The 27,361-nt window shown below is 39.6% G+C and overlaps 1 protein-coding gene across 2 annotated transcripts in view; it reads left to right on the forward strand.

Annotated features, from left to right (window-relative positions):
- The window catches only part of LOC125311390 (CUB and sushi domain-containing protein 1-like), a 300,533-nt gene that overhangs the window by 172,767 nt on the left and 100,405 nt on the right, over positions 1–27,361 (forward strand). For both annotated transcript variants that reach the window (XM_048269385.1, XM_048269386.1), the window contains exons 6-13: positions 11,153–11,265; positions 12,427–12,504; positions 15,496–15,577; positions 16,171–16,295; positions 19,269–19,390; positions 23,394–23,497; positions 23,686–23,798; positions 26,568–26,750. In XM_048269385.1, coding sequence (XP_048125342.1) covers positions 11,153–11,265; positions 12,427–12,504; positions 15,496–15,577; positions 16,171–16,295; positions 19,269–19,390; positions 23,394–23,497; positions 23,686–23,798; positions 26,568–26,750 — 920 coding nt within the window. The remainder of the gene's footprint in view (positions 1–11,152; positions 11,266–12,426; positions 12,505–15,495; positions 15,578–16,170; positions 16,296–19,268; positions 19,391–23,393; positions 23,498–23,685; positions 23,799–26,567; positions 26,751–27,361) is intronic.

Raw genomic sequence — 27,361 nt, forward strand, 5'->3', positions numbered from 1 at the left:
TCTTGAAATCTCCTGGCTTCTTCTTATTATAACCTTTTTTTCTTTTTACCTTTTCAAGAATTAATGCGACTCTAACCGCTTAACATACAGACATGTTGAAATAACCGTTCTGAAGGTCTGGAGTGGGGCAAGAGATGTATTTTTTCAGATTTTTAAAAAAGCTTATACTTTTTGAGAAATAGGGGATTAAAAATGTTAAAAAGCTAATTTTTCCCCCATAAACTTCAAAGGCTGTGATGTCATAATGGCCTAAAGGCAGCTGCGCTTGTTAAGCTCCCAGAGTAGTTCCCGGGCTAATTAGAACACTGGCACAGGTGTCACCTGTGAATTCAACCAGAGAGGGTTAAAGCGGAGCGAGAGGCGCAAACGTTCGACAATTTCCGTGTTCGATTATTGCAAGGGGGAGGGGGGAAAATCCCCCTTTATGCAGACCAGAGTAAACCCTCGCTGCACTAATGTCAATGGAGACTTGTGGAATTTTACCAAAAAATTGGTCATTATGTCTTTCTGGATTTGTTGAGGTTTTTGGAAAAATTTTGTCATAATCTGTAAGTGTTTGGGATCATTTCAAGCCTAAAAGTGTAATTTTTTAGTGTTCGGATTTGTAATAAAATAACTTAATATCAGACCATGCTGCTGCCAGTTACTGTCCGGTTGTTAGCATGCTAGCTAGCCTCTTAGCTAAGGTAACATTTTAAACGGAGAAGTGCAATTTCTTTGAAATGACAACTAGCTGAAAAACATTACTGACATTAGTTAAAGTGGATAGTTTATACTCAAGTGAATTTGCAACAGTATATTAAGTTTAAGCGAAGTCCTTTAACTGCTAGTCACTTGTTAGCGCATAGCTGTATTGCCATAGCTACTCCCATCCACTTGTATAGCATTTTAAGCTAGCGTTAGGTAATTATTTTTAAATTATTCATATCATGTCCTAAAGAATGATTCATTGGTATCATACATGATTATAGACAATAATACTGTGAACACAATTATGTTTATCTGTTCTTATTGCTTATTAAGAAAGAAAGTTTATTTAGTGGTAAGGTGACACTCCCACTTATGCAGACCGGAACTGTCCCGTTTTGCTCCCATAGTAACGAATTACGTTGCTCTATCTTGCTAGTAATCAAGGATCTTTGATTCAACCGTCTCAGCTTCTAATGCATACAATCTGGTGCTCCCTAAAACTACACATCCTGTTTTAGTGTTTCCCGTGTGTCAAAATAAAAGTCACAGCCATATCTCATGCTTTGAGCATTATATCTCCAGAACGGTTTGACGCATATGCTTCAAATTTGGTACAAGTGTTTGTATGGACTCAAAGATGAAGTGAGTTGATGTTGGAGGTCAAAGGTCAAGTCAATGAACACTCTGAGTGCACAGGGTCGAGATTTTTGTGGTGAATCTGACTCTAGACACTGGAAATCAGGCAACCTAGTCCTAGAAAGTTGGCAAGTTCCTTATTTTTCCGGCAAAGTTACAACAAAAATTAAATGAAAATGTCAAGCATAAAATGCAGAGAAGTATATTTCAACTTAGATAACTAGTCTACATTTTATTTGGAACAAAAATGATGTCAATCAGTGCAGTTTTGCGTAGAGCTGGAAAAAAACATAGCCATAAGTGAGGCTTGGGGACAATGTTGCTACTTCAAAATCACATCCACAGTATCTTGCTCAGTCTTTATTATGCGTCGAAACATGTTAAGAAATCAATAAAGGATTTTGGCTCAGCAATTGTAGTTCAATATTGCATTTGCTTAAGTTGTTTGCTGATTAAGCTTTCACCCATGAAGCTTTAACACTGCTCTGTATGATTCTGCATTTCCAGTCAGTGATACATCTTAATGGTAGTTTCTCTCTCTCTCTTGCTTTCACTATTTGTCTCGTTCTCTCTTTCTGTCTGTCTCTCTCTCTCTCTCTCTCTCTCTCTCACACACACACACACACACACACACACACACACACACACACACACACACACACACACACACACACTGTATATACACACAGACAGACATACACAGACATACCCCCTCCCCCACACACACACACAGACACACACACACACACACACCTTTCACATACAAACCATTCTCTGCCAGCTGAATTGTAATGAAATTTATTCTTGATATCCCTTCATGTGGAATTAACCTTACTCCTCAAAGTGAAACACCTTCATGCTTTGTGCAGTTATCACCACAAGCAGTTTAGTCTCCTGAGATGTGGCCCTCCGGAATGTTACTCAAACAGACATAAAGGAATGAGACTTTGTGAGGGAGATTGGCAGTTGGCAGGTGAGCATAGTCAGGCATTGATGCCGAATGCGGCCTTCTTTTTCCGGTGAACCAGCTGATTGACTTTCCTAAAGCAATTTCCAGTGCATGGAATTTGCAGACAGATGTCTGCTGAACTGTCATGTCAGGTTTTCTCTGCCTGCTGAAAAATAAAGCGGTTTCTTTTATCACTGCCACGCCACATGGTGCGATAAATATGTTCATTTCATCACTGACCTTTGGAGGCAATGTCAAGATCACCCATTCACTTTTATACATCTCTCATTCAAAAGTGTATGAGATGGATAAAAATTATATTGAGGGATATCCTGTTTTTTTATTGTTATTATATGGCAAGGAAGTGAGAGGAGACAGAGACAACCCCACTCAAACCATCACAAAAACAGACAGACATAAACAAAGAAACAGAGAGACAGACACACACACAAAGAAACGCACACATGCGCGCGCGCGCACACACACACACACACACACACACACACACACACACACACACACACACACACATGCACATCAACCATCAAAACATGCATTCTCTTTCTTACTGACATGCACCTTCTTGAACACACAGAACAGACGTGCATGAAGAGCACGGCACCCTCTTGTTATCACACACACACACACACACACACACACACACACACACACACACACACACACACACGCACACATGCACACATGCACACACAGAGAGAGAGAGAGAGAAAGATATGCAGACACACTTAGTAAAGACTTAAAGATTCAGTTGTGTTTAATCTCCACTAAAACTATTGTGAATTGGGAGCAAAGGGACATTTCCCAGTAGCCTGAGGGTTGTTTTGGTCTGCTGTGAATGAACAAGTTAACCACCAATTAATATTGCAAAGCAGGACTGAGACAAGTTTCCCAGCTAAACGAACGGACAGAAGGAAAGGAAAGGTGGAGCAGATAAGGAGTAGATAACAGAGAGAAATGCCCTTACCACACACACACACACACACACACACACACACACACACACACACACACCAAGCTACATCTAGCCGTGTGCAATTCTATTTGCTGTCATAGGTGTGTGCCTGCCCTGTAGCCTTGAAAACCCAGTATTTTGATTGGCTTCTTGTTGGGTTGTATGGATGGATCAGTTTCTGGACTTTTGGACAGAGACAGACAGGCAGACAAGCATACATACAGACAGACAGTCAAATGGATAGAAAATCTGAACACCTGTCCTTCCAGTAGTTTCCAGTAGTAAATTTCCCTCACAGGATCAAAAGAGTATATATACTTAGTTGTGTCACAGAAAGTAGAACATATAATATATTGCGATGACCTGAAATAAAGTGAAAGATCTCCGCTCATCTGCCGAGGTGCAGGATTGGTAGGTAGCTTACAAAAGATATAAGACAAATCTGCACACTTCAGTTTTGTGCAAAACACTTTTTTACTTTGAATCTGCAGACTGCAAGATTTTTCTAATATCTTTGATGACCTGAAATTAAAAATGTTACATTTTATTAGTACCAACACTGGTGTTTGGAATAGTGTTTTGATTTATGCAGCGTATTGTAGTAAAGTCATGATTTTGCTATTGTGATACACTACCTCTCAGATTAAATTAGTGGCCAAATATGTTGAAATTAGTTACATTAGCAAGTATGTCTTTTGTACAAAACTTGTTTAAACTTACCAAATTAGGCTTTGGTTACCAAATATTCCAGGCCAGATGTTATTCAGCACTCCACTGTTTATGCATAATATCACACATACATATAATACGTCTGAACACATTGTTTCAGCCATACTGTATACATTGCACTTTGCATTGAGATATGAACAATATGTTTTGGTATGCTACACTCTACTGTACTGCGCTGAATTTATACACAGAATATATAGCATGTCTTCACTGGTTAGCTTCTCCACTATGCTTTTACTAAGATCCTTGGCCATCCTTTCTTCATTTTTCCTCTGTTTCTAAGCACTGCTGTGTATTCATTAGAGTAGCAGTGGATTACTGTGGACATTCTGTGGAGGAGCAATCAAAGGAATCCACTTTAACACTTCATCATGAGGATGTCCACAGACTTCCTCATTTGAGATTCCTCTAGCCTCTCGAAGGGCACATGTGCGTGATCTTCCTGACCTCACTGACCTGAGCTTTCTGGAGCAGAATAAATTTAATAGGAACTGTTGAATAAAATAAAGGCCTTTTTCTCTTTGAAGTCTTCTCAAATTTCCAGACGCTTAAATATTGATCTTTATTTTTCCCTGTCAGTAAAAATGGATGACTTGCTTCACCCTGGCAATGTGTCTGAAAGTGCAACTTATTATCTTTAACTGTAATGGAATGTTTTGTTTTAGAGGCTTTGGTGGCAAGTCAGCCAAGTCTTAAAATGTTCATAAATTCCGTTTTTTTTTTTTTTTATTGAAATTATTGGCTGGGCATTATATATGGCATTTTAAAAATGAGCTTCATATTATCACCCAGCCCGATGATCCCATGAATGCCCTGGCCTTACATTTAGTCATTTAGCTGACACTTTTATCTAAAGCGACTTACAGAAAAAAAATATCATCCCTTATATCCATACCCCTGCTGAGTTCCCTGCTCCTCCACAGCTAAGTCAGTTTTTCCATACATGTACCCTCTCACCAGTACCTGACTCCAAACTTCAAAAAGATTTACCTTTTTTATCTGTCAGGACTGTTCTTCCTTTTTGTCAGAAGGCACTCTCTCTCTTCTCTTTTTTTCCTCTCCATCTACCTATTTTTTTTGCCTCCCCATCTCAACCTGGTTTTCATGCTCCAGTAAACTTAAGTCCTCTGAAAGGCAGTAGAGGGATCCAAGCAGGTTGGAGCAGTAATTGCCACTCACTCTCTCCCTCTCATGCCAATCTAATCTCTGCTGTTCTGTGCCAAATCCAATACATCCTATGTAACAAACAAATCATCCAGCCAAATAAGCCACCCCTAATAATGTTAAAGACTCTAATGCGGACCCACAATGTAATTAATGTTTTGTTTTGTCGCGTTTTACTGCACATTAAAATGTTAGCTTAAGTACAACATTAAATGTGAGCTGTGTTTACGTTTTGATGTGATTATTGAATGTCTGAACAGTTACGATACATGCTGTTTGTAAATCTTAAGTTTGTTATCAGGGATACTTCACACAAATTGACTGAGGTGGAGGAGATCTCACCAATATTTCATGGTCTTATGACCAGCCATCTTTTCAAGATCTTCCCCTTAAAGCAAGTCTTCACCATAAATGCAAATCAAAGAAACAATATGCTGCTATGCTATATGTTGATGGTTCTGATTTGCTTGGCTTGAGCCATTTTGTAGAACTGAATTTATATGGATGCTATCTATACTTCAAAGATTTTAAACGGTCCCTCTTGATTTACCCTATATATTTTTTTGTTGCCCAGTGGCATTGAAGAATCGTACAATGTGCAAAGGAATGTTGCAATCACGTCACGTATAAAAGCGTGTCACACACACATTAGTAAATCCGTCGCAGGCTTTTAAGTGTAGAAACTATGTGCCCCCTCAATGACTAAGGTCATCTTGTTGAATGAAGAGGAACACTCTAAGCATAATGTGTGACATCTTAATGAACTTCTACTATGACAGAAACAACTTTATATATTCATTACAACCAAGGATTTAAGAAAGGAATAATTTGATATGACAATTTGTGTATCATGTTATCGTTGGTCAGGATGAGATCCTGATATACTACATTAATTACACTAATGACATGAACCAGACGCTTCTTATCATGTGGCTTCTACACAAACAAAATATAAGATATTTCGTTGAATTTGTTTTTCTATACATTAGGGACAAGATATGACCAGAATGTATCCCAACACTTTATGAATAGCTAATATGCACAATAATTGTTATCAAATACTAAAAATGTACATTTTAAAGTTAATATCCAACATAATCACCAATACAGTATACTATGTAAAATATGGTAAATTGCACCTACAAATCAGGAAACATTTTAAGGTCACCTGTCATATATTTCTTGAATTTCCCCTTGGGGATCAATAAAGTATACCAATACCCACATCGCCTCTCCTGAAGCTCAGAATGGAGGTTGGTCAGGACATGAGCTTGGCCTATCATCAGGTCTGCTGAGCTACTCTGTGGTGCTGTTTTCTCCTGTCAGAGTTTCTCCGCCGTCAGCCCTGGTGGCTAGTTACTTTCTTTGTCTCTCTTTGTGTCGGTTGTAAATCTGTTAGAATGGGCCCTCTGAAGCTGTGCATTTAATAAGGGTACAGTTGAAATTATTGACATGAAATTCTTCTGATGTTCCATTCTCAGTGGCAAAATGTTCGCTTTGAAAAATCCCTTCATTTTAAATAAACATTGTCTCTCCTTCATGAGGAATTCAAACACACGCACTTACAATCAGTACCTCAAATGCTGCTTATTATCTATAAATGTCCAACCAAAATGTTTATGGCTGCCTGTAACTGGGCTGCTGGACTGTGAATGGCCCAAAAGAAGCTCACAAACTGTTTTCAGTGTGTGCCAGGTAGATAATACTGCTCCTATTCAGTCACAGGCATGGCTTCCTTTGATATTACCTTCCTAGGGGGTAATTCAATCAAGCTTAATGGCACACTCCTGTTGAGACATAATGGAGTTTAGCAGTTTTATTCTTGGAGTGAATCCCACTAATGTGCCTTTATTCTCATGAATAGCTCCTTCCATGGTTTTCTGTCTATTATCCATAAATTTCTTTTATGAAAGTCAGAACCAGCTGGTAATTGCGGAGTTGTCTAATTGCCTAAAAAAACAACCATAACATTTAGTCAGTGACATAATTTTGACTGCTTTACTCCGAATAAATAGGAAACATGTTACATCACAGAAATAATTCCTGAGATTAAAGTAAAACAAAAAAAATCACCTAGATAATTGTGTTGAGGTTTAGTGGGAAATATTCAGTTGAGACTCTTAACACTACGTGATAACTTTACTGCTGTTGGTGTCTGGATTGTTTAACATCCCCCAGAGACACTTGGTGTAAGGGGTTAGGCTAAGCCTAGAAATCTAGACGCACCTCTCCGTTGGCTTGTGAGCTCGAAAAATTAAACTTCTATCAGGCCAATCAAATCGTGTATAGAGTCGTTAGGCGGGCTTAACATAATGATTGATGGCAGAGTTGCAACAGTTTGGCTTGAATTCCCTGCTACTTGAAAACAAATAAGATAATGTTGCTGTTGGCGAACAGTGTGACACGAGTTAAGCTTTTATTAAGTTGGCAAAAGTTTGAACTAGCCAACTAGCTCAGCTGGTGGGACTCATAGCGCTGTCCTATTGCATGCAGAGAGAATTTGAAAGACAACCGGTGAGTGCCCAGACCCTACATTTTAATGTGGGTCTGGCTCGTCAGGCTAGGTTAGGCTGGCAATTGGTTCAAATCCCAGATCGTCACTTGATGTTGTGAGTCGTGGTCTTGGACAAGGCCCTTCATTTCCATTGTCTGTCTACTCAGCTGTAACATAGGTACCAGCTTCGTCTGAGGGTTACCTGCGATGGACTGGAGACCCATCCAGGCGGAGTCTATAACTCTCATCCGCTTAGCACTCACAGAAACTGGACATGAGCACAGGCCCTGTTAGCCCCCTGGAAAGGATTAACTTCATTATAGACTTGTGTTTTCTCTGTAGCTCATAAGGTTATCCAATGTGTGTGCCGTTTGGTTTAAGGCAAGTTTAATCATGGAGCGCAAGTTTGGATCCGTGCATTTTATCGTATAAATCATTTTGTGCCCAAGGATTTTACCCTCATCCTTGTTGTCACACACACACACACACATATCTGACTTTCTCCAACTTTTGCACATCTCCATAGAACTTTTTATTTATTATTTTTGATTTCTCCTCCATCTACCCATGTCCTTGATTGCCTAGCCTTTCTTTCATCAGGAAGCTTCTCCAACACACATCCCCAACATACTTACAGCACACTGTTGCCCCAATACACAGCACATTGTCTTATGAGGAAGCTTCTCCAACACACATATTGCACACTGCCCTCTCCCCACATACACAGCACACTATCACATCTCCCCTGTCATCCCCCCAACACACACACCAAGACCCCTGGCAGTTGGGTTAGCCCCTTGAGCCGTGGATCTGCCCAAGGTTTCTTCCTTGGTAAGGGAGTTTTTACTTGCCCCTGTTGCTCTTGGGTGCTCCTTGTTTGGTGCCCCCCCCCCCCCCCAATTCCTATCCTCCCTCACCTTTCTTATGCAGCCCTTGCCACTTAATCTACTAAACCCCTCTTCTACTGCACTTTTTACCCCACTTTGCACAAATAGGCTGACACCAGACATAATTTCACTGCATTTCTTGTATCCTTGTATATAGATATACTTTATTGTCACAAAACAATGTCGGTGGTAATTGTTTACAGAATGTAGGCTAGGTCAAGCCAAAAAGGGAGAAAAGGAAAGAAAAAATAAACAATAAAATAATGTTAAATTGTAGTATCTTTTATATATGTTTTATGTAGTATCTTTATTTTGTGTAATATCATTATTTTGTGAAACTGAATTATGTAGTATCTTTAGTGTGTGGGAAAGGAAGACTGGTTTAAGTGAAAGTGCAGACCTGGCAGAAAATGTCATAGATAAGGTTTGGTGCCAGGAAATGTAAGCAAAACCTAAAGAATGTCAAAACCTAAAGAATGTATGAATAGCAGGATGAGAGGGCAAAGGTGAAGTACCATATGTGACCTGGTCAGCTGTCTATTAACATACAGTAGGTGGTGGGAAAGCCAGAGAGTGTCCAGTCTAGGATGACTTGAAGGGGCATAGACCCTTTCAACAATAAAAACAAAAACAATGCTTGAACTTTCTATTTGGGCCCCAATCTACTTCCTCTGCATTAAGATAACATATGGAATGTTAAAAAGGAAGTCTTGTGGGGCCAACTATGATGCTGATAATGGAACTCTCTTGAAAGGGTCCATAAAGGCTGGACAGCAGCATGCTAGCTTGTTTCATGAACCAATGTTCGGGTGTGCATTAAAGCTGCACAGTATTCTTTCACTTTGTCAAAATTCTTCTGAGTTTGAATTAGTTAAACTAGATATTGCCCTTACCATGCGTTGTCATTCTATTTTAATTTCCAGTGTGCTGTTTAACATATCAGTAATGAATATAGAGTAGTGTTAAAAATATCTCAGTCATACATATGGCTTAACTGTAACATGTGGTAATTTTGAATATGCATCGTATATATGTGCATGCATGCATGTAACATGTATCCATGCCTGCAAATTCTACACTACTAATATCCAGAGCATTTAATGTAATTCTTGGAATCAAATCCCATAAACATTCCAAAATTTAAATAAATTGTCATATTACAAGACCATGAAATGAAAGGATTCTGATGTAAGCCTTGTGTGGGAGGCCTCAACCTCCCTAAGAAGCTAAATAACACCTTTCTCTTCTAAAAGGCTGCTGCATATTTCTGTGCAACCACTTAGTCTTCACCAGGAGACTTTAATCAGTTACTCTAATGTGGGCATAAAATTGTGCCCACGTGGAAAATCAACTAAACTGCAGGTCCAGTGCAGCGTCTTTTGCAGATTATACCAGGAATAGACGTAGACTTTCAAAATTGTCTAAAGACTACTACAGTGGCTGCACAAAACATGGCCATAATAACACACACCATCTTAAGATGATCCATGTGTTTGTGGCTGCAGGCACTCCACTTCCAGTTGGTCGATATATTTTGGTGAAGTCAAGATCTGTTAAGTATTGTTTTTCAATTATAGTGTTAGCATCACACTCAATAGTGCACTCACTTGGGTCCTCAGCAACACCCAGCAAGTGTGGAGTCAGTCGGATGAATGGTTGAAAAGATATATGAAGAGCATACATACATACTTACATACATACATGCATACATACATAAATACTGTACATACATACATGTACATACATACATACATACATACATACATATACATACATACATACAGAGATTCCTTGTTTCTGTACTACCGGTAACTGATATCACTAACTGAAGACAGAAACGCGTTAGAGTTGGTCATCTTTCTCAAATTTGGAAGGATCTCTGTTTAGGCCTGGGCTGAGTTTTCCAAAAGCATTGTAAGTCCAAGTAGTTTGTAAAGTCACTCTTACAGATGTCTGTTTTTGGAGCATTTCCTAAAACTCATAGCATAAAAATCATTACCTGATGTCACCAAATTAGGGGACATTTCAGCACTGTTTAGGTGGACAGCTCCCCTTAAGAACTTCTTGAGCAGTGTACGTGCATTCAGGTTATTGACGTGTTTGAGAAACATTAAAAACTTCACAGATGTTTGTTTGTTCACTCTTTAGAACACTCATAACCTCTAAGATGTGTTGGTATCGGGACAGGTATCAGGAATCATGTCTTTGTTTTTCATTGTGGAGAGAAACTCAGCGAGGATTCTGTGAATTGCGAGATCCTCATTGATTCTGTCATGAAGCACTTCTTGTGCATTAATCATTTAACTATTTATTTTCTGTTGTATTAGCTATTTATTACTTTTACAACATACTGAGCTAGTTTACAGGGAAAAAGATCATAGTAGGAACTTAACAAAACATAACAATGCATACATTAAGGACATACCATGTTCTACTGTGGTTTTTGAAGGCCCTTTGAGCCTTTGACATTACGTTACAATTGTAGGGATCCTCTAAATATAAGCTTTATTCTATGTCTGAGTTCCAATGATCTTGGCCAGAGAACTGTAGTGCCAAACTGACTGAATGAATCCTTGTTTGATTGTTTACCTATTTTAAATATTTCTCCCTTTCTCTGCTTGCTCATTCAGGCTCACTGGCATGAATCTGCCCTCACCCGTCATCAGCAGCAAGAACTGGCTGCGGCTGCATTTCACTTCTGACAGCAACCACCGGCGGAAAGGATTTAGTGCCCAGTACCAAGGTAAGGGTCAGCATCTGCAGGGTAGGAGTGAGCTGCGGCCATTGCCAATTCAGGTGAGGACTCAGCAGGGAGGGTAGGGGGATGGGAGGTGAGTTGGTGCATGCTTGGGATGTCTTTAAGCCTGTGGTTTGGCAAAATGCCCAAAGAACATCAAAACATGTGCTTATCATGCAGATTTTATGAATTTTGGAAACCCTACTACTTTTTCTGGGAGGTGTAGTATCCATGCCAGACTAGCTTGCTTGCCATAATAGATGCAATTATAAATGTATAATTACAGAAAAATGACCATAATGTTGCAAAACTTACAGCTACTACATCAGATATTTAACTGCAGCCTCAATGTAAAATACAATTTCATTGTATCATAAGGGTCATCAGTTCATTATGGATGACCTTCTAACCACATTTTTTTGTATCAGTACTCTCAGGACAGCTTTATTTATTAGAGTTATCATGGCCAAATCACAACCCGCACTGTTCTATTTATACCTGGAGTCTGTGTGATGTCATACAGAGAAAAATTTTTTCCTCCATTATTTTGCATTCGCCTCCATGTGTAATTGGCTCCCCACATGCCTTAATTACAGGATTAAATTCAGGACTCTGTAATCAAAATTTGGTCCAGTTGATGTGAATATACTGTAGACTCCAAGTGTACTACTGAGTGGGCAGTCTCTTCGGTTATGCACTCCCTGGTTCAGGGCAAGCACTGTCTTTTTCTTTGCCATGGATGGACAAACTGGATGTTCACGCTTACGGCCAGGTGGTCTTTGGGCAGTGAACTTATGATCACCATCATGTGGACATTGTTGGTGATAAGTCAGTGTCAGTCCTTTAAAAAATGTCCACAGCGGAGGCCAGGTCTAAAAAGGGGCTCTGATGGTGGGGGCAGCCAAGGACTCGCCGAGGAGTTGGCACAAAGGGCCCCCAGATTTACTTTCGGCCGTGGTTCATGGGGTGTCTGTCTAATTACATAAATGGATTATAATGTGTGCTACCCCACTTCAGTTGCTGTGCTCTCTCTCTCTCTCTCTCCCTCTCTCTCTCTCTTTCTCCCTCTCTCTCTATCTCTCTTGCTCTCATCCTCTTTCTCTCTTCCCCCCCTTTCTCCATTCTCCGTCTCTCCCTCTCTCTCTCTCTCTCTCTCTCTCTCACCAGTGAAAAAGGCCATCGAGTTGAAGTCCAGAGGCGTGAAAATGCTTCCAAGCAAAGACACCAGCCACAAGAACACAGTCTGTGAGTATTTATGCAATATGGTCATAAGGTGTCATTTCAGCTTCATTAGCATTTTAATTATGCCTCATTAAAAAAGAAACAGCACACTCAAGAAAAGGCACATGTGTCTTCGGGCAGTCAGAGGCTTGGTGTCAAGTTGCACAGGCTGCTTGAGGGCCCACTGCCATTTATATAGCCCCCTTGAGGGGGTCACATTACTGATCGCGCGTGCTGGGTGTTGGGTGCTGCATGGTGTTATGCAGCCTTACACCCTTGTTTTTGTTAACCATGTTGACATGACATATTCGCCTTGCATAATTTCAGCTCCTGTTTGCAGTATTGCTCCGCACTCACAATACCCTGTGTAAGGGAGATGCCCTTGATGATATCCATAATAGGATGGAGGAAAAAACAATTGCCTTTTAAGACTACATTGAATTGTATCAATAATTTGTGCCACTCCGTGCTTCATCGAGCATGCGTTTTGGCAATTAACAGCATGCACAAGAGGCTGACGGTGCAAAAGTGAAACACTTGAACCATGCTCAGTGCAAGGAGGAAGATTGGCTATGGAGATATTGTTACCAGCAAACACACGTAAACACTTGAAGTCCGATGTGAGACTCTCTCATTGAGTCAGCCGTCGTTGCTAGCATCCTTCACATGTTCAAGTGCGAGGTGAGGCGGGTCCAAACGGCTGTGGGGTAGGATGAATTCACCCCATTTTTATTTGACACTTGAAAGCACCTAAAAGGACCCATCTGTAGCAGCTTTAGAGAATACTCAATGACGGCTAATCTTTCAGCAACTTAATTAAATCAATTTTGTGTGACGTTCTCTGTATCAAAACAAGAAAATCTGATGTAGAGATTGGAGTGATCATAGAAGCAGCATGGGAGAGAAATAAAATGATATAAATATATATATATATATATATCGTCACCCACCAAAAGCACATCTGAAAGACGGCCACAAGCTTTGATCATACCGAATCATTTTTGAAAGTGATGTCAACAATCAGAGGAAATGACATTTGAAGACCACATCAAACGGGAGGACATGGCAGTTGATCAAAAGGGTTACGGTGCAAGAGGGCTACACTGACCAGTCACACATACTGTATGCACACACACACACACACACACACACACACACACACACACACACACACACAGACACACAGACACAGACACACACAAACACACACACACACAGACACACAGACACACACATACACGATCCCCCCCAGCTCCTGACCTTCGTCCAAAATGTACTTCCATGAAGTGGTAACACTTGATCAAGTCAGTGTAAATGACTTTGCAAAAACTGACTTCTTTCAGGAATAAGCTCACTTAATGTTTCATTCAGTGAGTCCGCTAACTGTGCTTTTCTGTCTGAGCAGCACTGTGGTAGTATTATGAGCTCATTCCAGGGGGGGAAATGAGTGCTTTCAGTGGACTGTACTGTCTTTACCACACTGCTGTCAATGACAACGTTGGTATGTCAAGCATAAGCTAGTAGTCAGTGAGACAGACATCTCAGTTTATATACAGACTAACTTAGCGTTATCTCTTATGGACGGACATAAGACACATTTGACATTCATGAACATATGTAATACTTCAACAGCTCAAAGACTCTCAGTCAGTGTCATTCTAGAGGTCATGATATCTCAATCAAAACTACTGTATATGGGAAGTATCATACACTGGACATGTCAAACAGCACAATACACTGAAACACACATACAGGTAAATTACACATGAAATGTGATCATTTGGTGTATTTTGAAATGTCACACTGTGGATACATGGTATATGCATATGAAATGCACCAGAATCTGTCACTGACAGATATAATGTAGATAGCCCTATCACAGCTTTGTATTAAGACCTTAATTGCATGGCATCTAGTAAACTTTACATGCTAATTTGAAGTTCATAGTAACGGGTAATTTCTATTTTTTAAAATGCAGTGGTGGATGACATTTGGGAGACAGTATAAAGTATTTTATTGGGGGCCATATCAAATGTTTTACGAGCCTATATGCTAATTATTAATGGCATGGCAAGCCATCAAATGGAATGAAGTGAATAGATAAAAAAAGAACAATATAAAAAAACAGGCCCTTTTAAGTTTCTGTCTGTGGCGTTTGCTGCAGCACAGCACCATAATGTTGAGCAGTCTGAAAGCTGACCTGCTGTGATTGTGGCCTGCAAATGAACTGTCCCTGTGTTTGAGGCTGACGCCACGTTTGAGGTGTGAACAGAGGCCCTGTCTGGCACCGGAGAGGAGTGACGAACTGTGAAGAAGGACCATGCTGTGACCTTTTCCACGGCACTTTTTTTTTTCGCAGGAATAGCCTTGAGCTTTGAATCGTTAAATCCCCTGTCAACACGACGAACGGAATGCAATGCATTTTTTATTTGCGCATGCAATACAGACAAATGCCGTAATTAAATGTGTATATTATAATGCTGATAGAAATGTAATAGATAGCAGTACCTATTTGTTTGGATTGACTGACAGAAACACTTAAAAAATAATAAGTGTATGGCCAACTACTGAGTTATGCGCGTGAATCATCGGTGGTGGTGAGATTGCACTGCTCACGCTCAGGCCTGTGATGTGCTAGGAGGCAGACTAGTATAAGTCAGATAGGCAGGAGAGACAAAGCATTTTGTGTTTGGTGATTTGTCTCTGGCTATAGTGTGATTTCAAATAATGTTGGACATTCATTCAGATTTATACAATATTTTGGCTATGTATCACTTATTACCATTATTTTACTATTCCTGATATTTGATGTGGCTATCCTTCTTTAATTTCTAACCATTTTAATGGAAAGGGACACCCCATCCATCTGTACTGTCATCTGTCTATGCCGCAATGCCTGCTACACGTCAGTCAAAGTTGTGAATTCTTGCCATGCTAAGCATATTTTGAATATGGAATGATACTTTCTAAGGATCCCTTTCATGTCCTTTTTCCAATCTTCTCTCCCCATTGCAGTGAGCCAAGGGGGGATGGCTGCTGACATTTGTCCAGATCCCGGGATTCCGGAGAATGGCAGGAGGATTGGCTCAGATTTTCAGTAGGTTCTCTCCCTCTTGTTGGGCTTGGGGCCGGGGGCTTGGTATAATGTACTGTAAGTGCGCGCGTGTGTGTGAATGGGGTCTATTTTAATCAGCGACTGACCTGCTGTGCAGTTTGGTCATCTCCAAATGCCCGCTGCTGTGTCATCACCATTAGCGACTTCATTTACACCCTCACAAGAGGTGGTGGCACCTCCTAAGAGATGATATCATGGTCCCACTTCATATTAATGGTCCTCATTGCAATGCACAATTACCACAAAGTAATTAGTGGACTTTTCATTTAAGCATATGTTATTGTGCTACTGCCCCTAGACTTACCCCACACCCTTACCCTCTATGGACATGATCCAGGGATCAAATTTGGGTTGTGAAATACACCTTGTTAAACCCAGCACCTGTTATTTTTATCCACCATTTTTGTGGCTTTTTTCACTCTCCCTGTTATTGGAATTCAGGCATAAAAAGGAAAATGAAAAAAAAAAAAAAAAAAAAAAAAAACGTGAAAGAAATGTCATGGATTGGGGGAAGGGGTGGTAGGCTTGGTGCGCAGGTCAGACACTGACGGTCATTTGTTTTGCTACCCCCACAGGGTTGGCGCCAGCATCCAGTTCTTCTGTGATGACAGCTACGTGCTTCAGGGATCAAAGAGCATCGCTTGCCAGCGAGTGACTGAAACTCTGGCTGCGTGGAGTGACCACAGGCCTATCTGTCGCAGTAAGTGTGAATGCGGTTTGCCTGTTCCCTCGTGCAGACACTTTCTGTAAGGACATTGTCAAGTGTCGTTAGGGCTGATGTGTGCCACATGCCTATAGTGAGAAGTGCCCCAGGTACTTAAAATGGAGTCCTTACAATTGTACAGGGAATACAGTTTTCCCCTATCTCTTCCTGGTAGAGAACATGTGCTGTTCCTGCTGAGTTTTTCTTTCTTATACTGCAGGATACTGCTGTGTGTACTGTATTTACAGTATTTGGTTTGTGTCTGATATGTGGTAATAATCATGTTTGATACCGTATTATGCAACAGTTAGGTCCAGTCAAACTATCCAGCCATATATTACTATTTGATTGGAATAGAGGCATTCGAGTGGCCATATACCAATATATCTCTACTCAGACTGTTCACCACTAGTGATCACTCCGCATTTTGCATTGAATTGTACGACCCAAACATTTAAATCATTCAAAGAGAGAGCAGCGATTTCATAACATCACATTTGACAGTTATTGAGGAATAAAATGGAGTATGTTGACTGTTCAGTTTGCATGTAACATAAGGCCTCCTCCGGCCTTGCGCCAATGGCTGAGCCACAGGTACCAACCCCACACTCATTCATTTTTTTAATTTTTTTTTTATTTAACCTTTATTTTACCAGGAATAATCCCATTGAGATTCAGAATCTCTGTTTTAAGGGAGTCCTGGCCAAGACAGCAGCATAATAGTACCATATTACAATATACAGTGTAAAGCAGACAACATAAAACAGAAAAAAACAGTATGCAAATATGCCATATTGCTTAAGTATACGGCTATATGTACTCTATATATTTATCTGATACATGTCTGACACATGTTAATCATCATGTTTTATTTACATACACTGGAATCACCATGATCAGTAGTAAATGAACAGTAAAGGCAGTGGATACTGTGAGGTTTTGTTTTGTGTCATGTTTATTCTAGGGAGGAAAAAAACACTTTCTTCAGCTTGTATCCACAAAAGCACATTGACCTTATTTCATTAGTTGTGGCTTTTATACGGCAGAAGATTCGATTAATGGGATTTTAAATCTTGTGATGTAAGCTGATGTATAAAAGTGTGGTTGTGATGACCAAAATGACAAAATGAAAACTGTCGGATCATTATAGCGTGATTGTTTTTGTTATTAAATCCATGCCATTGTTTTTAATTAAGCAATCAGACTAATCACCATCAATGCTCAGAGTAGTCTATTGATTCACAGAGATTTACTCCATCACAGCTTCCTATCATGGAGGAGGTGATATTTATCAGTCAGGTTTGCAAGGGCACCCTTACACACTCTCCCAGCCATCACCATACTGTACAAACAGGCAGTTAAATGCACCCTTAAGATGAGACCTGCAGTGTTTAAACTCTCAAAGGCACAGAGGACAAAGGGTTCACGGTGACATTAATCAAAATGAAGTAAGGCAGTGTGTCAGACCTCCGTGAAGAAGAGTAACCATGTTTGACAATTTCTTTGCACAATTCCACCGGAGTCCTGATTGATCCGGACACTTTTGTCTCAGCAGCTGCAAGAAACCTCTGTAAAATAACACTTAAATGGCTCCTTTCCTCGCAGATTAGTTAGAGCTTGAAGGGATAAAATTGGAAGTTAGAAACTCTTTAGCCTGCTGATTAAATTATCCCCAGTAGCTTCATCCTCTCGCCCCTATCTTGAAATGAAGCCAGTAATTTTTCAGTGTTATTAGTGGCCTCTCTGATTATTTAAAGTGTTTCAGTTGTACTCTATCATCAGACCTTTCTCTATACCTTTCCAGATCTTGGAACAATGTGATAGTAATGACTATGATGAAAACATTGTTTTTTTTTTTTCTTGTCCTCAATGGGAGAGTTTGATCTAATTGGTGGAACTTAATTCCACAAAGATAAGAAGTTGTAAGGGTTAGCAGTGCTCTTTTTTGCATACTATTATTGTAGCCGTCTGCACTTTTAGTTTCAACTTACTTTCTTAGATGAACAGAACATGGGAAATTCTTGACCTTGCACAAGGCTAATAGAAGAATGGTCGAACTGTGCTAATGGTGCCATGCAACCCAAAGACCTCATGAGAATACCCTTAAAGGTTCCATCACAGCTCATCTGTAAAGTCATAGGTAAAACTTGGTGAAAGACTGCACATCATTAAATAAGCTTTAAGTTTACATGTCTAATATGTTATACGTTTCATCTATAAGTACCTTTCTCTAGCACGTTTTTCAATAGTGTGGTATGCATTTAAGATACACATACACATACTGTAAATAGCATGTAGTTTATCATAATTCATATGTATTAATTGCATCCCTATGAGACAGCCTTTGCTTTACAGCCTGCACAATTAAGAGAGACTGACTAAGAATTGACTGAGCATTTTTAAGACATTATGATCCTGCAACAAACATGATATCACAAATATGAAAACAAATATGAAATCAAAATATTTGCTGTAATATATTATAAGCACAATATACTGTAGGTATCTCATATTTCCCTGGGTCCAATGCAAAGCCCTTCATTTTCAGTATTTCTATATGATTTGGCAGTCCTTCAATTGAGATATTTCCCCTTTGAGAATGCTTGCTTCATAATCCAGAAGGTAAATCATTTCTACCCTCATGAAGCTCTAATGTTAGCCTCAGGGGGCGTGTGACAGAAAAGAGTGAAAATAGAGGGGCTGGGAGCTCTTAAGCTGTCAGAGACTTTACAGTGTGATGTAAAAGGTTTACTCTTCGATGCATGTGTGTACGGGGGGGTGGCAATGTCTTATCAACCTGGGAAAAAAAGCATGATTTCATGTCGTTATTCTACGGAATCCTTATGCTGACTAGTGTTACAGAAAACATGATCCTTATCATTTTTCAAGCACCTTTGGTGATCCAAGAAGCATTATATGCATGAAAGCATTCTGATACTTTGATTGATTGATTGTGTCTTTATTCAACAGCAAGGACATGTGGCTCTAATTTAAGAGGACCAAAGGGGATTATTACATCTCCCAACTACCCTGTCCAGTATGAAAATAATGCTCACTGTGTGTGGGTCATCACAGCGGTAGATCCTCAAAAGGTCAGTTGCTTTTCTTTCACTCTATTTCTCTTCTTGTGTATGTAGTCTTCATGTTACCTAACACAGGTACTTTAGATGCTTTGAATCATTGAGATGACATCTAGTCTGTGATCTGAACTGCTTTATCAGTCAGACATGGGGAGATCAGGAAGAGAGATCAGGAAGATTGCTGGTGAAATGTGATTGGCTGATTGATTCCAGTCAGGTATTCCAAGAGTTCATTTGAATGTTCGAGAAGACAAATTGAAGAAAGCAGTTCATTGTTGTTGTGCTTTCAGCGGTTTAGTATATGCTTCATCATACATTGCAAAACAATTTTTGGGCAACATCCTAATGGTGTCTAAAAGGCTTAGGGAAAAGAAATAGGTGCATTAATCACATGGAAACACACCTATTTAATAGCTGCCTTGCCATTTAACATGTCAAGCTACACCCCCTGTGTGTCTTAGCAGCATTGTTTGCCTTAAGTCATGAGAATTAGTAGCCCATTTTAGTGCCTCGATTTACGCCCTCTCTGCTCATAACCATTGCCCCTTGTTTATGTTAGACTATTCCATTACCAAGACTGGACTTTTTTTCTTTGAACAACAAAGAAATCCTTTGAGCCCGTCTCTTGCTTTCTGCTGTTCAACCTAATCTGGCACTGGCTTAAATGTGTGTGTGTGTTGGGTAGACATGCACCACATGCACTCACTCACTCATGCATGGTTGCTGTAATGAATTCACCATCAAGGTATTGTGTTCAATCATTACGCTTTGAGCATAACAACCAACCAGCTGACATGTTGCCCATACAAAACAGAGGTTTTTAAGTGTCATTACTCATTGAAAGAAATTAAAGAGAAAGTGTTGCATAATGTATTATATTATGCCCTGTAGTTAATATGCGTTGATTAATTGCAGGGACTGTTTTATGGAATAGCAAATGAAGTGGTACCTTAGTTCACACAGTGATATAGTCATGTTTTTACCTGTGTGATAAAGTGCCCTGTGAGATTGGCCTTGTTTCTAAGAAAAGATTCTTACTCAGACAAGCTTTTCAGAATTTAAAGCAAACTAATTCAGACTTGATTAGCTAAATATTTCCTAGGGCGTTTGCCATGTTAATGTTCTGAGTGCATGCCACCTTTATCAGTGTCTAACAAACTTTACTTACAAAAATGAACTAATGATGATTAAATCCCCTCCCTTTAAAATCCTTCTAAGTTCATTGAGTCATGAAGTGTGCTCAACAATTCTTTATACTGGTGACCACAATATCCTAGCCAAGCCAAATTTTAAGAGTTTGGTTTGAAAATGAGGTATCCTCCATAAAACCATATATAATAATAACAAATATTTTGTTTTCCAGGTAATATCTCTGGAACTACAGCTAGGTTGTTATTGATATCTCGTTTTGGAACCAAACTCAATTTGGGGGATTTTTACATATGGTTAATTGCCGGTTTGCAACCTCTAATCAGTTGTAAAAGACACAATCACATTATGTTTTACATTTACGTGACAGACATGTGAAATACAAAAGTGCAGTTAATAAAACCAGTCTTAGGCATAAGGAGTGCAACATGATTATTAAGTCATTGGATGATAGTCAATATTAAATTCATCAAAAGACAAACAGTACAAAACCAAAAAAGGCACCACATTGATTAAATACAGGTTATTAGCTAGTGATAAAGGTGATAAAACTAGTATGAGTATGCAGTCAGTATACTGTTATCATGATATAATAACACTGATTAGAAGGGCGCAGCCATTGACAATGCTAGGCCTAACCAAACTGTGCAATTTTTAAAGCTTATCTTTTCTCTGCATTTTTCACACCTTATACCACACCTCATTATTATAGAGATGTGTATGAAGACTGTGGAGATAGACCACTGGTATTATATCCAGAGTCTCTGCCTTGTTAAGCAGATTTTGGACCAAGACTGCAAACAGATGAGTTTTACTGAGGAATGGCAACTGTCATGGCTTTACTTGCACCTGCTAAGAGGGTGCAGTACTCTGTTGGCAGTAGACTTCCTCTAAGCTCACTGTGATTCAGGGATCAGGTTGGCCAGACAGGCCTGCAGAAATGGGAAAAATCACATTCTGCTCTTGCATGTGCATATTTGTACAAGACCAAAGGAAACTCTAAATCGGGTCACAAACCGTAGATTTTATTTTTGTCCACATTTAGCCACGCTTTTATGGATTTACTTAATGGCTTCAAGATAGAAGCAGAGAGTGATCCATGCCGAACTTGTTTGAACATTTAATCGTATTAGTTGAGTTGATGACGGTGGAAGTCAGGGATTATACTAGTCTACAATATAGACACATTATACAGTACACCAGGTACACAAGGTATTATTTTTCTGATTGTAACACCAGAAAGCCTAATTTTCCATGCAGTCAACAAATATGACAGTGATTATTATTGAGAATTTGTATTTGTGCTTTTGATATGAAATGGAAATACTTTTCAAAAATACTGTACTGTATGCATGCATGTTTATATGTGTGTATTTCTTAACATTTCATGTTGGGTCTCATACCAATGCTGGGGTATGTAAGCAATTACGTATATCTTAATCTCATACAATTTATGCATACCAAGTGTCCAAGTAATGCACTTTAGAAAATCCATTGTATAGAATGGAATTGAAAAGAACAGAACGGAGTCCAAATCGTAGTTAATAAACATATGCCAAAAAAAGATTCCATTTCAAACAGCGCTTTTGACTTGTTTAAATATGACATAAATAGCTTGAAAGAAGGTTATTTTGGATGAATTATGATGTGTGCCCTCACCATTGTGTATAGTGACTTCTATGAAGAAAGCACTTAATGATTTTTTTTCCTCCACAAAAGAAAACAAAACTGTCCAATTGAACCAGTTGTCAGGCTTCTCAGTTCAAAATAAAACAAAGAAATCAATACAGCTTTAAAATGTTGTAGCCTAGCTGTTTGAGGGAACAATCACCAAGATCCACTGACATTCCCTGATTGTGTTTATAGTGCATCAATGCAGCTTCATGGGCTTGCTAGATATTCTGTAAAAAGCATATCTGCCTTGACAAGATAATTTGAAAAGGTCGTATTTTAGCCTATTCATTGAAGATTGCTCCAAACAGCTCACAAACCACACAGTTTGACATTTCATAACAGATTGCTTTTCTGAAACTTCTGAAATGCTTAACAGAGTCATGAGTCCATGAAAGAACATGCACATTTTCCTCCCACATTTTGTGAGGGCTTGCTTTTTCAGTCGAATAAATCTGATGAGCTGTCTTCTAAAGAAAAAAAAAGAACAACAACAATAAAATAAACAGAAACATAGTTGGCACAATCTTGTCGTAGCTGTCTTTAATCAATAATTCTAACCACATTAATTTGTCGTTGTCCCTGTCTAGTTTAGCGATCAGGTTTTTAGGACGAATGTTTGGTTTCCCCTTTATAGAGAAAGTTTCACCTGGACTAACAGCTGCAAACATTTACACAAATAAATGCGTCAATATAAATATTTCTCCTTGATCATCCATTTGTCTGTGCCCGCTGGCTTGGCACTCCAAACTTCAGGGAAGATTGCTCCTCTATACCTGCTAAGCTTGTGCTCAGAGTACCAACTAAAAAAAAAATGTGGATGAGAGTAATGGCTCTTTAATGGCCCAATTGAGAAAATGTGAGGATGCTGATAATGGGGTTGTCCTAATTAAGCTTTATTTTTTCCCTCCCAGCAATCTCCTCTCAAATCCAATTTTCTTTTAACTGCCTTTCTTTCTGCTCACATACCAAATGGGCATGAACCCTTTTTTTCCTTCCAAGTCTTTGTTCTTGGCGACATTCTCAACATTACAATGTATTTTTCTCCACAGAAAATTCCACTATTATTTTTAACCATTTATGTCAGACGTACATTGTGGTGTTTATGGTAATGTGAACTCAGAATGGCGTCTTAGTATATTACTTAATTCTTATTCATGTGTGCACATTCCCTGCTTGTTTATTTACTGAGCAGGTTATCAAGCTGTCATTTGAGGAGTTTGATCTTGAGAGAGCGTACGACACATTAACAGTGGGAGATGGTGAGAAAATCGGGGATGCCAGGAGGGTACTTTATGTGTAAGTTTATGCAACATCAAAGTGTTTGAACGAAATTAAGCTTTAAATTTAAACTGTCAATTTGTTGTGGTTTTATGTAAAAAATCTGCTTCATAAACATTTATTGATATGAAGGAAATATGAGTTGTTGATGAGTTTAACAGTTATTTAACAGTAATTTAATCTTTTTATGTAACTATGCTTTGCAGGCTCACTGGGACCAGTGTGCCAGACCTGATTGTGAGCATGACCAATCAAATGTGGCTTCATCTCCAGTCTGATGATACCATTGGGTCCCAAGGCTTTAAAGCTATCTATGAAGGTACTTCAGCTATTTTTATCACTTGGATTGCCTATCATAAGCAATCATCAGACTGTGTGTTTTTGACTGATAATGATGATTACAATGATGATTACATAGATGCTTTGATTTTGAGTTGGTTGACCTTGACAGGTAATTGGTGGTTTGGTTGTAAGTTACATTCTATGAACACAAGAAAGCCTATTTTTCCAGGCAGTCAATTTGTATTTATATAGAGTATGCAACCAATTGTACACAATGCTATTGATATCAAATGAAAATGTCTTCCAAAAACAAAAATACTGTACATAAAGTGGTACCAAATTTTATTATGCAACGTTTAAAACAAGGTATCTAATGATGCCAGCCATTCATGATCTGATTGCCATACCAGGATCTATGTCATGATCTGAGGACCATCTGAAGACCATCTGATTCCGATTCGATGTCGCCTGCTGTTCCCCCTGTTGTCCAAATGCCTACTGTACATCAAGCGTTTAATGAAAGCAAATGGGTCAGCATATGTGCTCCATAGACGCAGTTGAAAGTGTCACAGAGTGAAAGAATCCATGTCCAAGCAAGTTTTAGCTTAGCATCTGTTTCTATAAACACTAATATGCTGATTTTGCGAGTCCAGCCAAATTAGTAATTCATTTTTTGACATCAGATGGTTAGACTGATTGTCTCTAAATGATGGAGAGTGCAGTGAGTTTGCTCTTAAAAATCTCAGGTTAATTGGGCATGGTAAACAAGGTTAAGTTTTAAGCTGTAACATGCCATGCTATAAAAGTCAGAGATTTTATACACTATTTTCCAGCTTCATGATAGGATGTAATGGATAGTTTGAATAAGCCCTCCAGTCATTTACGTTATGCATTTAGTAGCCCAATAATGTGAGTAAATAAGTGGAGTGATCTTGTCACACTACAACTCGGCATTGATTATTTGTACAGAGTTTTATCTTGTCTGGAAAAGATAGTTGAATTCCATGACTTGAAATACATTTCAGTACCCTGAGGACCAATCCCTTACATCGATCAGCTTTCATAAATGTCACCACCATAATTGAGCAATTCACACCATTTCTGGATAGTCTAACACAATGATGGAAATGTGTTTAACTTTGTGTAAACCCAATTTCACACATACTCACTCAGTCATTTTGTCATGTTTGACAATAATCCCTCAAGAGAACTGTGGTTAGACCTTTGCAGAGGTATATGACGTATCATGTTTCATATATTAGCGATCAGACGAAAATTTGTGTGTACTGAAATGTTTTTCGACATATAAACAAGTTTCTTGTTTTCTACATATACTTGGGAATTGTATCAGTTGAAATTGTTAATGGCAGGGCAATTCCACTCTGCATAATCTCACTACACACACTGCATTCACACATTTAGGGACGCACTAACGCAGGCCATCAGAAGAATTAGGCTTTGAATCCATGCTAGCTGAAGAGCCCCGTGGAGTCTCTGAGGATGCTCTTTCCAGTGTTTTTCAGCTCAGTCCCTCTCACCACCCAGGCTCTTCAGGGAGGCCCACAGATGGCGGAGCACACATAGCCGCGAGTTAAATGAACCACGCGGCATTTTACAAGCTTTGTTGGGTTTACAACTTGCAGGAAAGAGTCCGCCCAAGTGGCATGCATCGCATGCGGAAAGCCTCTTCATTCCCTGTTACATGAGTGTACTTTGTGTTTAATGGCAGACCTGTTTACATGCTTAATTACCACTGAGCGCAGTTCCTCCTTACTGGTATTATATGCATCGACCTTGCTTCACAGTGTAAGTGAACAGGTTCTCCCTCCTCACTTCCATACCCACCCCCAGCCCCTCTGAGAGTGTTTACTGTACCATTTAGTCTTCATGTGATGCTTAGTGCATTCGACTCAACTCCTGGTTAAATGTAGTGTGCAGAGTGCAGTCTGTGAATGGGTAGGCCTACAATATGAGACTGAGAGTTGTTTAATGAAATCCTAAAAGCAAGCGACGCTGGTTACAACCATCTGCTCTGGGCTGTAGGTTTGACCTAGAGATTCGATCCAAATTAAATCTAGGATACAATTCCTTTGGCCCAGCTAGTGATAAAGCACATGGACGCTAATCTGTTTGCTTTTTATGCTAATCCTGGCAGTTTGTTTAGGTGAATCACAGTTTGAAGGGGTTTTTTTGCCTTTAAAATGACTGCACCACCTCTGTGGTGAATTCCTCCATTGCAAAGCCCCCAGCTGATCCAGAGGTATTTAAGTCCTGCTTAACACCTCACAGTAGTTGTGTGGAGATGGGCTACCGGAGGAGAACTCATCCTCTGTAGATTAGAGCTGCGCCCGGGGTCAGTGGAGCGTCAGCTGCTGAGCTGACACCCTGGTTGTTAACACAAAAATGAACTCTTCCAGAACGTCATTCATTTGTCACTGTCATTTTATGCCGCCTAGAAAAACACCTCTGCTCTGCTACCTGGGTATGGAGACAAAAACTCCAGTGCACATAAGATTTGTATTAAGATGAATGAAGAAAATATATCTACTGGCTGTAGTAAATAATTAAATAAATGGCAAAGCAATTAAAATAAATAACACATAGAAGATTAAGCTTTTGTTTTAATCTGTTAATGGTGTACTAAGGGCCATGAAATTTTGTATGATTTCTGATAATGACTGGGGTTGTGGCTTTCTTCTAATGTGTCAACAACAGTCATGTGCTAAGGAAATGTTAGCACGTTGTTGTTAGCAATGTTGTTTTTGATGAATAAAGACTCTTTCTTTCTTTTTTTCCCTCTGAACAGAAATTGACAAAGGAGGCTGTGGAGACCCAGGAATCCCTGGTTACGGCAAGCGAACAGGCGACTCTTTTTTACACGGGGACTCGCTCACGTTCGAGTGTCAGGCCGCCTTCGACTTAGTCGGCGAAAGGACAATATCATGCCAGCAAAATAACCAGTGGTCCGGAAACAAACCCAGCTGTGTCTGTAAGTGCCCCCCTCCCCGAAAATATGTGTCCGTAATTAAGCTCCACGTCACTTAGGATGATTGATCTTGGGCATAAATGATATCATAGCAGTTAGTCTCTGGGTGAAGGTGTGGTTTATTTTAAGAAAAGGAACCACTGATCCATTGAAGCTCCCTGGCAAGCAGTTCCAGGGTCATCCTTCATTTTCGAAGGACATAATTCAAGGGTCATTAATCCATTCTTAAGTGACAATTACCACCACCGAGCAGCATGCACAGGTGAGTGAGAGAGTAGGTCCGGACGCCAACACCAGATCTCACGCCCTCTAAGACATGACATCAAAGCGTGTTTTAGGAGAGGCGCGGCAGGAGCACACGCTTGTGCCTTGGCACGGGCTTTCAGATTGGGAGCAGATTGACACCCCTATCATCTGCTTCACGCTGGTCAAGCAGATAAGCATTAAAGGTCACTAAGTCTAGGTTAATGTCTCTATCAGCGCTGAATGATCTGTCCATCTCTCGAAGTGTTTCAGAGAAGGAGGAGTGAGATAGAGGCGGTGTGTGTGTGTGTGTGGGGAGTTACAAAATGCCTACAAAAAATTTCTCAAGGCCCTTTAATGCAGACTGAAAG

Source organism: Alosa alosa, chromosome 18, assembly GCF_017589495.1.
Source record: "Alosa alosa isolate M-15738 ecotype Scorff River chromosome 18, AALO_Geno_1.1, whole genome shotgun sequence".
Classification (NCBI taxonomy): Eukaryota; Metazoa; Chordata; class Actinopteri; order Clupeiformes; family Clupeidae; genus Alosa; species Alosa alosa.